Below are 15,429 nucleotides of genomic sequence, written 5' to 3'. Positions count from 1 at the left end.
CAAAATGCTGGCTTGCATCCATAGATGCTTCTCAAGCAAATCCCAGGACGTCATTCTCCCCTTGTACTCGGCCTTGGTGAGGCCGCAGCTGGAGTACTGCGTCCAGTTTTGGGCTCCACAATTCAAAAATGATGTGGAGAAGCTTGAGAGAGTCCAGAGAAGAGCCACACACATGATGAGAGGTCAGGGAAGCAGACCCTATGATGACAGGCTGAGAGCCCTGGGGCTCTTTAGCCTGGAAAAGCGCAGGCTCAGGGGTGATCTGATGGCCACCTATAAGTTTATCAGGGGTGACCACCAGTATCTGGGGGAACGTTTGTTCACCAGAGCACCCCAAGGGATGACAACTAGGTTGAATGGTCATAAACTATTACAAGACCGTTTCAGGCTGGACATAAGGAAGAATTTCTTTACTGTCCAAGCCCCCAAGGTCTGGAACAGCCTGCCATCGGAGGTGGTTCAAGCGCCTACACTGAACACCTTCAAGAGCAAACTGGATGCTTATCTTGCTGGGATCCTATGACCCCAGCTGACTTCCTGCCCTTTGGGCAGGGGGCTGGACTCGATGATCTTCCGAGGTCCCTTCCAGCCCTAATGTCTATGAAATCTATTAAATTAAATTTTGCTTAATTTACATTGTACCCACATTATCATGTTATACATTGGAGATTTTTGTATTGACTCCACAAGTTTGGGGAAGATTGGGTGTTTTACCAATGAATAGAAGTGAATAGGGATCTTTCAGGGAATTTTCAGAGAACTTCATCTGAGGCCACAGGATAAGCACATTAGCTGGATGTTGGTTTTCAGCATTCCCTGTGGCTGTAGGGGACTGGACTTGATGGCCCAAGTAGTTCATTCCCACCTTATGTTGAAATGATGTCTCATATCGGGTTACATTAAATTTGGCATTGTTAGAAGTCAGAGCTTACATCCTGTTAAAGCAACTTCATGCACTTTGCATTCATGTAATGGTTATGTTTCACTGTTTTGAAACTCAGGAAGATAGTGCACTGGTTCACATGCACTTCAGACTTTCACATACAAATTCAAAAAGCTTAGAGTGTAGTGCACAATTTTGCTCCTTCAGAATTGCAGCACGTGTAGGACCCTCTGAATAATTATTTGGTTCTTTGTGGATGGTTTACAATTTCCAGCAACAGGATGAAGGTTCTGAAAGACCGATTATTTAACCGGTAATCTGGTATGAAAGCACAGAGGGTTATGAATTGAAAGGAGCGATGTAGTTCGCTCAGGTATGGAAACAATTTTGTTGCTTTGCCAACCACCCAGAGAGCCATAATTTCAGGTCCCCTCCGCACCAGCTGCCTGCCAATTCCATTTCCATCAGCTAACTGAGGATTGAAATTCCCAATCTTATGGGGTTCTTGTGGATCCAGTGACTTTCTTTTCTACTCTGGACCACTGCAGAGTAGCAGCCTATCCCCTGAAGACTGATTTGTTTTTTCTATTTGGCCATTCCTTTATTAGATAACTAAAGCACTTTTACTGCCTCCCCTCTATGTTTTCAGGTGTCTCCAGGCCCTCGGTAACTGTAGTGGCCCTTTCAGGCATGAATGGAAGCACGTTGTGGTCCATCCACATTCCAGAGGACACTCGGAGTGTACACTGCAAAGGACTGACTCACATGGCCACAGTAGAGCCAGTCTGCTTGGTGACTGGAACATCTAAATTCCTCAGCCTTCTCAATGCTTCCACAGGTAGATATCCTGATGTGAACATATGGATAAACCGATCACCCTGAGTAATGCAGCCACAGTGCTTCATGGTAGTAACATGGTGAAAAGCCCACTGTAGAGTAACCCAGAAGATAATCTAATCACCAGTGAATTCAGGCAACAAAGAATAACATAATCTAATCCTTCACATATTGATAGCAATTCCTTGATCCAGCATTGCCAAAGAGCTTTAAGACTTTAATGTACCTCTACAATATCTCTGTGAAATAGATGTAAGGATATGCTAATTGTCACTTTATCAACCACTGAAACATATCCACCTATATAGTGAAATTTTCATAGCTGGTTTTCTGCATACAGAAACACTACACAATAGTTCTGGGGAAAGAGGTGAGGAAGTCTACTGTAGCCAGTTAAATCCTCAGGAGAATTGAAGTCTGTAGCGCTTACTTGATCTAAATGAATATTGCATCTGGAATCACTTTGATTTTGTTCACATCCCTCTGGGGTTTGTTCCCTGTGATTATCTGAGCAAGTAAATTTTATTAGTGGGAATGTTAACATAAACAGTGAATTATAGGCAAAGATCAGAAAGTATTCTTGAAATTTGAATTAAAATACATGGAAATTTTCAATGAAATCTTAGTGCTAACTAAGGAAGAGAAAACTGTCACAGGAGATCTCTGTCCACTAGAAGCTAACCAATACCACTCAACTTTCAAATATTTATAGTGAATTAATTTTAATGGCACTTCACATGCATGTGTGCAAGACCAAGGCAAAGAAGCGGCTTTCTGAACTTAGTGGGACTACTCACATGAGTAGCATTTCTCACGAGTTTAAGTGTTTGTAGGTCTACCCCTTGCTTTTCTGTATTATGTAGAAAGGCTCAGGCTTCCACACAGCAGAAGGGGAATTTTAAGTGTGCTTGTAAACACATAGTCTTTGGCATGTGTGTGTGGCAGGGCTGGAGTGGGATAGTGAGGGTGCAGGAAGTAAAGGAGCTGGAATTACTTTGAGAGTGATTTTCTTTTAAAATTTGAAAGGTTGTAAATTGTATTTTTACCAGACTCCTATATCAATAAATATAGTTGGTCAGTAGACTGACAAAGCATGTTTAAAATTAATTCTGCTAACATATTTTTATCCCCCAAATGGAAAGAGCATGAGAGTAGCTGTTTCCTGCTGGAAAATGAACTGACACACAGATTCCCATTTTCAGGGTCTGTCCTTTTAAAAATCATGTCCCATCTGTTCCATTTCCCAGGAGTTTTCTTCATGGTTGTCCCATCAGCAAACAAGCGTTGCTGCTGGCCAGTTAGAACAGTTCATGTCATGTAGAGCTTTACTCTTATTTATGATTTGACCCCAAGAAATGATCCTGAAAATACCCCTCTACTTCAGTAAGAGTTGCAGTCAACAGTTCTTTATAGATAAATCCCCAGGGTGGGGGATGGAAAGCATTGGCAGGTTGAGACTCAAAGCCTATATGAAGAAACAAAGGGGAAAATACTCAGGGGGAAAGTCTCAACCTCCTCTAGGTTGTGTTAGTTAGGTTGTTGGGGAAAAGTGACTTTCCCTGTCTTCATACTTCAGGAACACTTTGTTGAATTCCTAGGGGTCTCCTGTTAATCTTGCTGTTGTGAAATGCTGTTGTGCTCACTTGTGTTCTCCCAAAGGAAAAACCATCTGGAGGCTAAACCCTGACCACCTGCCAAGTGGGACTCTGGCTGCACCAGCTGTTACGCTACCGGATGTGGATGGAGATGGGATTGGAGATCTGGTAGTCCTGGCCATTGGGGAGACGCAGGTACAATATATCACCAGTAGAGGTCTGGAAGGAGCTTAATTTTTGGCAAACAGCTAGCATGATTTAAAGGCAGTGTAGTTGGAGAATGACAAAAGACCCCCAGTCCAAATAGATTCCCCCCAGGTATACACCTGGCATCCTTCTCTGGCTTAGGAGGATAATGAGATCAAACAATAATTGCATTGCCTATGTCTTTTATTGAAGAAATAATTAAGATAATTGTCAAATGAATCATTGTTCACTGGCTAAGTCTTGTGAATTGCTCTCTGTTCTGTGCTTCTCCCATTAGCAATAATGACTTTTGTTTTGAAAATGAATTTTTACACAAGGGAAAGATGCTGGTCTGAGATCCCTGGAGAACGATATGCCTGTTCTCCCACAGAAGAGAAGCACAGGTATGGTAATAATGTTGCAGACTTCCCTGTGCTTCTTCCCTGGATATGCTTATACAACCACAGGTGCTCCAGCCATCCACTCCTTCTCATGGCATGCCAACTCTGGAAATAAGGCAGTGAGAATGCCCTGAGGGCATTCCTCGCATCTCACAAAAGACTTGTGCTCCTAACATATTTAATTTGTGGTGGCTTGAGGCACCCCTAAACTGTCTTTAGCCCCTTATTTCCCGGGTTGTCAGACACAAAGCAAGGGTGGGGGTATATTCCCTCAGGGGTGAGATTGAACACTCTGCCACTTCTGTGTAAACATGCCCCAGTGATTTATGATACACTGTCTTTAAGGTTGAGAGAAGTCAATTTTCAAAGTCCATTTGTATACTGGAGGTGCTTAGTATGATGGTTAGAGTTTGTGATGTGGACATCTCAATATAAAGAACTGCATTAGGGCTGCCAGCTCATTTCACAAAGGCTTCTGAACAGAGGAGAGTAGGAGAAAGGAGATACCAAATGATTTATCACATCAAAGATGCTGCTACATTTCATTGCTTCTTATTGTCCATGAGTCAACCATCAGAATTTCTGCATCTCTTCCCTTTGCAGCCTGACCTGTGCTTTATCTTGTTGTCTGGAAAGACTGGAAACCCTCTAGGTGGGCCTGTGAAGTACAGCATAAATGGAGAAGGAAAACTAATTGGTCCCCAAGCCCACATCACCAGGCAAGGAGCCATTTACATCCTGTTTGGCTTTGGTAAGTTAGAATCACTGGCCTTTTCCACTTCTTTTTGATCTCTCTCTTAAGACATGTTAAAACTGAAATAGTTAAGAGCATGCTCCTGTCTCTCTCTGGGAAAGGATGGAGTTGTAGAAGATGGGAGCTGTGTATAGCAAATGTGGAAAGGAGATTGGGAGCAATGATTCTTGCTTGGACAGGACTCACTTGGAGCTTCCCAAGCCACTAGTGTTCTAGCAGCACATCTCCTGGGAAAATATCCCCCACCATCCCTGCATGCTGTCTCTCACACTGCTGGGACTCTAATTGGCCCCTAACTGAGATCAGGAATCTCAATCTTTGCCTCATCTGTTACTTACCTCCTAGGTAATGTCCAAGCAGTTTCGCTGAGGGATATCTTTGCCCAGGCCAGAATCCATGACATCTTCCCACAAGTGCTGCAACAGGAAGAGCCAGAGTGGGAGAAGCACAGATCAGTCAACTTGTCAGAGCTCATTGACATTTACAGGTAGGACATGGCCTAATCATTCTGGATAAGTTGGAGGGGGAAGAGGGAAAGAATCTTCCTGATCTTCCAAAGATTGCCACTTCCACTTCAATATCGTTCTTCTTCAAAGTCACCAGGGTGATGTCCATGACAGTTACTCCTGCAGTGAGTGACCAGTGGGAGAAGTGCCATGTTTATAAATGGAACTGCTTGTTTCTCTAAGCCCATGTCCTGTTCTTACACCCCCATCTGCCTTTGTGTATACATGCATGGGGAGAAAAGCAGCATTTCTAGATAAATAGGAGTCCCTTTTAAGAGCTCTGTTTGGGCCCAGCAGTTTGGCCAAGGGTCTTAGGGCATCTGTTGGTCTCTAACCTAACTCCCAGAAAGGTGAGTTGAATGCATCCATTGGCAGGACCTGGGAAACCTCTTAACATGGCTGAGGATACAGAAAAACAGCAGGTCTCAATTTAGATTGGGAGGCAAAGTGGGAATTCAGTCACAGAAAAGATCTAAAACAAAATCTTCTACAGATTACACTGAATTTGTATGTAAATTAATAGATAGAACCTGTGCAATGGGCTTGTGTTTGTTTTCTGTCTCTTGTAGCGGGGGTGTTGAGTTTCTACAAACAGTGAAGGCTTCAGACAGCAACTGCAGCAACCTTCTCATCACCACCAAGCATGGCCTGACTTTACTACAGGGACAGGACCTAGAACCCCAGTGGAGCTTGGAGATTCAGGATATTCACAGGTTACACAGCTAGAGTTTTCTCTCTCTCTCTCTTTCTCCCTCACTGTGGGACCTGCACATCATTCCCACCCTTCACAGTCATCAGGAATAATTCCTTAAGATGGCAGAAACGCTTGAGAATGAGGGCTATGTGTCTATGGGGCTGTTGCAGCCTGTTCTAATGCTATGGGATGGGCAGAATGGATGGAAGTAATAATGGAAGAATTGTCATATTCTGTTCTGAGTGTGTGCAACAGCAAGAATTACAAGCTAGATCACAAGTGTGACATGGATCTCTGTATGTGAAAAGGGTCAGAGTAATCCCTGTGCATTCAAAACAGTACATAGTCTGTCATACATAAGATGCTGAGATAATGGCACATAAGTGCAATACTAACCTAACAGGCAAAAGGTCATAGTTTCTTCATTATACAACACAATTTTTGTACAGTTATGCTTGATACAGGTTTCCCTTTATGCTGTACATGCGTTCCTGGAAAACGGCATATAACTTGAATTTGCATAAAGGGAACCCACTTTACAATGTAACAAATAGGGATACTTTCCAAGTCCACGACTGTACTGCCCCCCGAACCCATTTCTTCCACTTTTACAAGACAATTTTGGTTCTAACCAACAGGAGACAGTACACACAAGCACAGAGCACTATCCTAATGAGGATGGCAACTGCAGAAACACGTGTCACAGACAACGCGTGAAGAGCACAGATCCGCACAGGAGACTATATTTTGGTGCGTGTCACTCCCACAACACAGCACAGAAAGCAGCTGCCTGCAGGCTTCCACCACACTGATCGCATAAAAGTGAATTTACCTCGCATATGATGAATTTTTGGAATAAAAAAGGTCATTGCATAAAAGCGAATTCACACATACAGAACCCACATAAAGTGAGGGAAACTGTATTCTGACAGATGCTAACATTTACATGGAAGATATAATGATGAGTTTTAAAAGGGCAGATTTCAACCTTTCTATGGGAAACCAATAAATAGGAGTTGAAAGGTGAGGGTGGAAAAATGTTTAGAGTATATAATCAATCCATGAACTATTTCAGACCACTGCACTAAAGGTCTGACTTGGCTTTTTTTTTTTAGTATGTCAATACAAAGTATAAACAGGAGGAGTAAAGGTAAAGCAGAGAACAGCATGAGATTATTAGGATGGCTACAATTTTCTCATGGAAACCATGAACTTGGAGAAACTCCATGATTCCCCTCTCAGAACAAAGCGAATCATGAGAGATGTATTTCAGTCGTGTTGACCAATAAGCAGTTTCCCAAACCTGGTGGGTTTACTCCCCACCATAGTAAAGTAAGGGACTTTCACATTCTCCTGCTGCAGCTGCAGCTGCTTCTGCCTGTCACCAATTGTTGCCAAGTCCCCTCACTGGTAAGGCAAGCAGCAGCTGAAGTAAGGGGATATGAGAGTGGTTGAAGTAGTGGAGTGTCACTGATTGCTGCTATAATGTGCACATGCCCCCCTGGAACTTTTTGCTCCTCCCCTTGTTCACCCCTAGGAGCGCATGGCCTACAGTTTGGAAACGGCTGACTTACAGGAAAGGATGGGAGCATTGGCCCTCCATGCTATAACTCCTATAAAGAAGTCTTTTCTAGAAGGGAAACACTCAGAAGCTTATTTAGCTGTCTTTGTGAATCCTTGAATTATTGTCATGGAATTTCCAAAAACTCCTACAACCAAGATGAAGCCTTATGTATTGGGGCTAAAAATGCATAAAGTAATAATGGCAAATCCTGCTTAAACTGCACAAGCTACAATAAAGATCCAGCCAGGAAGTATAACATATGAGTGTGTAAAACATCAGTAGTGTGGATCAGATTTTCATCCATCACACCAGCTGACCCCAGGACCTATTCCTGGAGGTGAAAAAGACCTGTGAAAATTGTTCTGGTCACCATTGTGGGGCTTAATTTTCAAAAGGAAAACATCACTGTTCTCAGAATTACTTGCAAGATTGGCATTTGAGTTGGCTTGCCAACTTGACAACAGCTTGGGTTGACTGGAGTAGACAGGAGGAACCCAGAGGCGAGTATGCTGAGGGCAGTTATACCCTCTACATTAATGTATTATGAGTAAAAACAACAACATTAAAATTTCAGAAAAGGATTATGAAGATAGTCAGTCAAGTGTCTGCTGTAATATACAGTTGTCTCAAAGGCTGCTGGAGTTGGTTGGACAGTTAGGAAACAACCAAGGATCTTTTCAACGGGCTTTCTCAACCTTCCCTTCAAGAACTCATCCTATCTATCTCCATTTATATGTATTCATTACTTACACCATATAAAAGCATGCAAACACCCTCAAACTGGTACTCTATTTTTAAGTTAATACTAAATTATAGGGTTGTCTCATTATTGTACATCAGGTATTCCTGTTGATACACTCTGCAGCTCTGATCCTCCTCAGTTCCTAAAGTCTCCGACAAAATATCCTAAGCTGCCCTATAGAACATGCCGTTTAAGCAAATTTCTGTGAAATTATATGACAAAGTTCATATATCAGTTATCTGCTCATGTCAAGCCCAATCAGGCCTAAATCCTACTTATGTCAAGGCTGTATCTCTAAAACTAATTGGTCCTAGGGCTTCACTGTTTATCCCAACTGCATTAAGCTGTACTTTTTAGGCTACAGAAGCAAAGGTGGATTTTGGAGATTGCAGACCAGTGACCTTATTTTAGTACCAAGTGTAAGGATGGCAGTGCCAAAATCTGTCTTCACTGGGGATTTGTTCTGGTTACACCTGCCAGCATCTGTACAGGTACAAGAGAGACAAGCTAAACTACATATTCCAAAAAGTCCAAAAGCTTGCATACCCTGATTGGAAGCATGGATAAACTTCACTTGTACAAAACTCAAATGTAATGCTTTGTCTATTTACACGAGGGCTTTTGTACTGGCGCTGCCCTCTTGGTGGCTGAAATCAGAGCACTCTGTATATCGAAGTGTATACAAAGCTTAATGGTAAAAGAGTAGAACACTTGGCTTTCACCTGATAGGGTCAAAGCAACATTGTTTGTGTCAGCAAGACTCTTTCCACTTTAGAAAAAGTTAACAATAGGCAGTCACTGGTAAAAGGAATCTCTTTGATATACATTTCTTTGGCTTTTCAAACCGCTCACTGAGATTCCATATGCAATCTTAAAAGAGAAGCAGTAGCCATAGAGTAAGGGGCAAGCTTTGATGAAATAGAACTTGTTGAAGCAGTAGAAAGCCAGGTTGTATATGGAACTTTCTTAGGAGAGGGACTAATATTATATTGTCTCTAGGAATAGTGGAAGTTAGAGGAACAGAGGAAGTTGGAAGGGGTTGTGTCAGTGGATTGATAGCACCTAGTGTATATTTTTCAATTTTTAAGAAACTCCAGACGAATTTAAATGCATTGGAAGTTTTATGACACAGAGAATTTGTCTTAAATAAGTATAAAGCAATGCTCATGGGTTAAAAACATTGTCTTTCCTTCCTATTTGTTGCAATGAAATTTGAAGATATGAGATCTTCCATTGAAAACGGCTGTGATAGCACTGGTGCTAGTGGAAGCCAGACACATTCACATGAGAAATTCGGCATACATTTCTAGAAGCGAGTGAGATTAGCCACTGGACCATACTGTCAAGGGAAGCAATGGATTCTCCATCTCTGGATAGCTTCAGATCAAAAGTGGATGCTTTTCTGGAAGTTAGGTTTAGTCAGACAAGTTATTGAACTACATACGGGTTGTGTATGGCCTGTGATAGGCAAAAGGTCAGCTCAGATTCCCTAATGGTCCTCTCTTGTCTTCAACTCACTGAATCAATGAATAGGGAAGAATTGTCTGCACTTATATAGAGCGCTCTGTCCAATTTTGGCCAATTTAAGAAGCACAGACCTGAAATTCAAGAAGCTAGAAATGATCAGGATGCAAAGAAAACTCCGGAGTTCACCTATAATGAGTGATATTTAAATAATAGTATTATATAGCTTAGACAAATGGTGTGACGCATATGGTCCCCAGTCCTGCCCCAACATGCTGTGCCAGACTGGCCCCCCACACGGGGCCAGAACATGTACTGCATGTGGCACTTGCTTGGTCTGATCTCAGACTGCCACACACAGTGCCTTGGGGGCAGGTTGCTTGCTGGGGCTAGTCCCATGCTATACCGCACTGCCCACAGCACTCCTTGGGGCTGGGTACCAAGGCACAAAGCCTACTTGGGCCGGCATCCCAGAGTGGTGGGTGCTGCATACACTGGATCAGGTGTGTCAGTGGGGTTATAGTTGAAACTCAGTGAAATAGTTCAGTCTCTAACACTTTTCTGTCAAGAGCAGGGGTGTTACTTATCTGGCCCCAGGGGCCAAATGAGTAGCACAGAGCCAATCTACAGGTGGGGTCAGGCCTACCCTAGATGGACAAGTGTTAGAGACTGAAGTATTTCATTTTTACTAGAACTTTACATGATCTGATCTCCAGTATGGGAACAAGGAATCACAGTATAAAGATCAATGGTTGATATATTTCCAACCAGTGCTATTTCTGTCAGTAAAGTCAGCTTGTGAAATTTAATACCAGAGGGGGTCAAAGAGTCTAAAGCTGGTAGTGATATTTAAAAGGACAAGGTAATTTTCAGACCACTAATAATAAATTGTGGTTATACATGCTAGGGAAAGAATAATAAAATGTCATGCTCCAGGATGATAAACTGAGTGACTACCATATGGCCCAGTAAAAAAATGTCTCATCCCCCACTGCCTTAGGCTAAGCCTTGAATAATTGCTTGGGAACTTTGTGGTTTTCATGGTGGTTTTTTGTTCTTCTGTTGCAATGGTGAATGGCTGTTGTTAGTCAAGATAGTGTACTTGACAGATTAAAAAGCCTGATCTGCAAAGCCTGTGCATATAAGAGGATGGATGAACATTAGGGAGGGGAAGAGGCAGATGAGCTCTCTTGCTTAGAAAGCCTTCCTTTTCTGGCCTTGCTTCTAACTGTTTTCTTAATATTTGCAGCCAACCTTCCCCTGGTTACTTCAGTGCTGATCAAGTCCTGGACTTCATGCTGCAGGCTCCGAGCAGAAGTGGTACAAAAAGGGTAAATCTTAGGGAAGCTGTGGTGGTACAGGAAAGAGGACAGGCTGTGTGTGAGCATAGGACTGTAGCAGCAAGTTCCCAGGACTCACACCAGTCCCCTCTCCCCCCATTTCTATGTTGTTGTTCACACTATATGTCTCTCCCAACTTTGAGGTGGTGGTGGTAGATGGCAAAACGGGCCTCCCTATTTGGAGCCATAACCTCCCATGTCGCATGCAAGAATCCGATGCACTATCAGTAATGACTTTGGACAGGAAATCTGTTTTTCTCTTCTGGGCTGATGAAATACAGCCTGCATCACAAAGTCTGGTAAGTGATTGTCTTTTTATCACTTGGAATGTTTCATTGTGAGGCCTGTTCTGTCTCTCTCCTTTTCCTTATATCTTCTTAAGTTACAATGTTATTGAAATTTAAACCTACCCTTGCAGGAATAGATTGTCCTTCTGGTTCTGACTTGTGACGTGTATGTGTGTCTGTGCACACATAGGTATTTTCAAGCTGCTTAGGAAATTTCCATCAGAGTGATTTTCTAACAAAAGAAATCACTTCCACAAAATCAAAGTTCTCCTCAGAAACTTGATGGAAGTTGGGGACTGGGGAGAGGCTGCTGGGGACACAAGCTTCCAGGCCTGCCAGGAAACCTGCCATAAAGTCAGGGCTCCACTGCCTTCTTCCAGGCAGGCAGGAAACCCAGGGAACATATTGTATTTTAGAAATATTGCAGAATTTCAGTTTAAAAAAACAAACAAACAAAAAAGTGTGTGGAGGATTTCAGCCTGCTTCAGGCAAAATTTCTTCCTAAGACTCAAATTATTTTGTGGTACTGAAATTCTATTTCCTGGGCAGTTTGGGCACAGCTACACAATACTATATACATGCTTAGAAAGAATAAGAGAGAAATCTTTATTTTAAAATATAAAGCAAAAACCAAACATAAGATGGGAAAGGAAATGTACCAGTGTATGGCATAGAGAGATACAGGGGTGGGCAAGAAATTCCGTTAGAAGAAAGCTGCTTTACACTTTTCTACAGAGCCATCTCCCAGGGTCTGTCAGGGTAGAAATAGCCTTTGATAGTCAGTGAACAACTTGGTCTCTGGTGAAGACATTCTCCTTTCCTTTGGAGGCTTGATCCTTGGAATGGGTCTTACACTGGTCCCTGCCTTCTGAATAGCTATGCCAATTTCCTAACTTCTGCTGTATTTGCAAAGTCTCATAAGTTGCCTCTTGCCTCAGCAGTGATCCCAGGCCCCTGGGCTACTTCACCAGTTTTCCTGGATGGAGAGAGGGGAGAAAGACTTAGAATGTCCCCTTTTCGTCTCTGACCCCTCCCTTGACTTAGGCCTGTGAAGCAGCTCCTTCAGTTGATAAGTTGTAGACATCCATGAGATGCTTTTCATTCTGTGGAAGTCACAGGCAGCCACTGTGGAAGCAGCGTGAGATCAAAGATGAGACAGTACAATTACAGCATTGTGAAGAGTGATGTTACATGGGATTGGCTTATTCAGGAGCAAGGAAAACCCATTCTCTTTCCAAAGCCACAGATTGTGGAGAATAACTATACCGGCGGGGTTCTGTTGAATGTAGGAATTACTAGTAGGAAAACCATTCTTTGTCTTTCTGTCCAACAGGAACCTGGCCCAAGAAATGAGCGCCCAGGGCTTCACCATCTCTACCTCTTGCATCCTGCCTTTCCTACAGTCCTTTTGGACCTCAACAATATCACCGACATAGTGACTGCTTCAGCCAGTGAGTATGTGTGAGACTGGGGACTTAGTCTCTTTCCAATAGGATACTGAGAAAGGCCAAATGGATGTTAAAAACCTTCCTCCCTTCTGGAGAAGAAGGTGACTGTGGGAGTATCTGGGGCCTTCCTGTGCTTCTTGGTAAGTGTGACTCTTGGTGTCCACTAAACTTAGGGTAGCAATATAAAAAATCATTAAACATTACAACCAGGGCTCAAAGCCCATTTTTCTTCTTCATCTCTGTTGTACATCAGGTCTGCTGTTTTGCAAACAGAAAACCCACAGAATCACTCATATGTAAGATAATTATGGAGGAACTGACTGTGATCTCTCACTGGTTCTTTATCAGTGTAACTCCATTGATTTCAGTGGAGGTATTCATGATTAACATTGGCATATGCTGATTCAGAATTGGATCCTACACATTTTCCGGCCCCAAACACTTTTTTTCTAAGCAATTTCGTCCTCTGGTCTCTGGTAGAAGCTGTTGTGTTTCCTACTTTTTCCTTTTTCAAAGAGGTGATTCTAAATTAAGCACTTTAGTCAAATATATTTTTTTCCTTTGATGGTTAAACAAAGTTTTACAGTCAGGCAGGTGGACCACAGGATTTTCACCTTCTCCTAATGCATCTGAGAGACACCCAAGGCAGCCTACCAGATCAGTTAGACCCATGGCCAGTCTGGCATGACAAGAGGTAGGATACTGAGTCAGTTGAACCAGTTGAATTTGGAATGGTAGAAGGTGCAGAAAAACTATCAGGCCATGATTCTTCTATCCATGATGCACTCCACTATATGATTATCTAAAGAGTGAATATAAAGTAGCTGTCAGAGCAGGTAGCTAGGCTTACAGGTAGAATCTTGTGAAGGCTGTTTCTAGGAAAATTTCAGTGCAACAAAATATTTCCAAGCCCCAGGTACTGGCCCATAGCTACTTGTGCCAAGTGGATTTCATTAAAACAGAATCCATCGCTACAAAAAATTATGACAATGAATGCCTTTTTCCAGTCCTTATTTATAATAAATAGTCCTTTGTTACAACAAACAAAAAATGACCTGTAAGTACCGGTAACGCTGATATTTCACAAACACACAAAAATGTAGCTTTTGTAGGCAAGTCATGGCCAAAGCCATTTCACACTTCCTGCATTTTTATATAAGCTTGTCAGTCAAAAAGGGGCACTAGGTCACAAGTAAGAATACGCAGATGAATAAAGCAGCAGTTTACCAGGCAGTAAAGGGACTTCCTACGTCAGCTACTCCATGGCAACTGTCAGATTGTCTGCTTTTATCCCACAGTAAGTGAGAGGTAAAGCATCGAGGGCTAAACTGAAAGCCATGCAGAACATAGGTAAGCTTATCAGTCAAAAAGGGGCAGAAGTTCATGAGTAAGAGTATTTGTATGGACAAAGGAGTAATTTACCACAGAGTAAAAGGTGTCAGAGACTTATCATGCATCAGCTGTTCCATGATGACTGTCCATCTGCTTGTCCTAACCCCACTGTATGTGAGAACCAGGCCATCTTATTTCCCATTGTAATAAAATTTCAATACAAGCTAAATCAGCGTGTCCTTTGAAAGGTCAGTGTGACAAATATGACTTTGGGCAAGCCCATTAAACCCCCTGTCTTTGTTTTCCAGCTTGTAATAGGATGCCTGTTTATGGTGTGCCAGGGATTAAAGTTTTTAATGTTCTGTGAGAGCTATTGCTGGGAGGCTGTCTACCAATGTATCTTGTGATGCAAATATATGTCACTCTCAGCACTACACTCAAAAATGCCCTTAGGGGTTTCAGACTTCATGTTCTGATTTATATGACAATTTAGTTCCTGTGCTGATTGTCACCTTATATACCTGTGCACCACTGAACAAAATTACCAGATGTGTGTGTAGCGAAAAGCCATAGTCTACGTGGTTGGAGCTCATTCTTGGAAAATTTTTTTTAGAAGAATTGATTTTTCTCAGTGCTCACCACTATTTTTCTCTCCTGTTCTTAATGATCAGTTGGAATTAATGATCTCCAGAAAGATGCATTTTACATCACTATGATGAGGAGCCCTACAGCTGAAAACCAACCAGGATTTTTGTCTGTCAGCAAGCTAGGCCTGAGGTGGGCCATGATGACTCAAAGCCGCATGGTATTGCTAAAGGACACCACCCCCAAGATCAGCCGAGGGGAAGTAAGGAGATTCTTGGCCAGGCTGAAATTTGTGGATTTTCCTTTCAAGGTAAAAAGATAGCTAACCAAGCCCCTGATGGAATCCTTTGCTAAATTCAAAGGGTGGGATGGGTTGTGGAGAGGGAGTAAACAAGCAGGGAACACCAGGGTCTGGTGATTCTTTGAGTGTTGGGAAATAACAATGAAAGAATTGTCTTAGCAACAAGAAAAAGAAACCAGGTGGGAGATGGAAAGGGGCTGAGAAGGCGTGGGGGAAATGGAGTATCCCCTGCTCTGACTATGAGCAAATGGAGTCCAGGCCTTTCTCCGGCTATGCTGAGGCCTAACTGTGCTCTACAAAGAACCCATTTTTCTGCCTGACTAATGCCTTCTTTTTCTTTCTCCAGGTCTAGGATGTTGGCTTCTCAGGTTTCACATGCACAGGGTGGATATTTGGCCCTTGGTGGAGTAGGGGAAGATGCTCAGTGATTCTTCATCATACTTGCTGTACAAAGGGAGCAGGGACTGAAGCTACTCCCCTGTCCCTTCCTCAAGCTTGCCAGAAAAAGCT

The 15,429-nt window shown here is 42.6% G+C and overlaps 1 protein-coding gene across 1 annotated transcript in view; it reads left to right on the top strand.

Annotated features, from left to right (window-relative positions):
- FAM234B (family with sequence similarity 234 member B) overlaps window positions 1-15,426 on the top strand; it is a 20,692-nt gene extending 5,266 nt beyond the window's left edge. Inside the window, exons 3-12 of the mRNA XM_025204812.1 lie at window positions 1,533-1,721; window positions 3,380-3,510; window positions 4,506-4,653; window positions 5,002-5,143; window positions 5,732-5,875; window positions 10,876-10,957; window positions 11,110-11,265; window positions 12,587-12,704; window positions 14,705-14,928; window positions 15,266-15,426. Coding sequence (XP_025060597.1) covers window positions 1,533-1,721; window positions 3,380-3,510; window positions 4,506-4,653; window positions 5,002-5,143; window positions 5,732-5,875; window positions 10,876-10,957; window positions 11,110-11,265; window positions 12,587-12,704; window positions 14,705-14,928; window positions 15,266-15,271 — 1,340 coding nt within the window. The 3' untranslated portion in view covers window positions 15,272-15,426. The remainder of the gene's footprint in view (window positions 1-1,532; window positions 1,722-3,379; window positions 3,511-4,505; window positions 4,654-5,001; window positions 5,144-5,731; window positions 5,876-10,875; window positions 10,958-11,109; window positions 11,266-12,586; window positions 12,705-14,704; window positions 14,929-15,265) is intronic.
- Window positions 15,427-15,429: the final 3 nt, after the last annotated feature.

Source organism: Alligator sinensis, unplaced genomic scaffold, assembly GCF_000455745.1.
Source record: "Alligator sinensis unplaced genomic scaffold, ASM45574v1 scaffold166_1, whole genome shotgun sequence".
NCBI lineage: Eukaryota > Metazoa > Chordata > Crocodylia > Alligatoridae > Alligator > Alligator sinensis.
The sequence above is the reverse complement of the archived record's forward strand: the minus strand, read 5'-3'. Positions and strand labels throughout refer to the sequence as shown.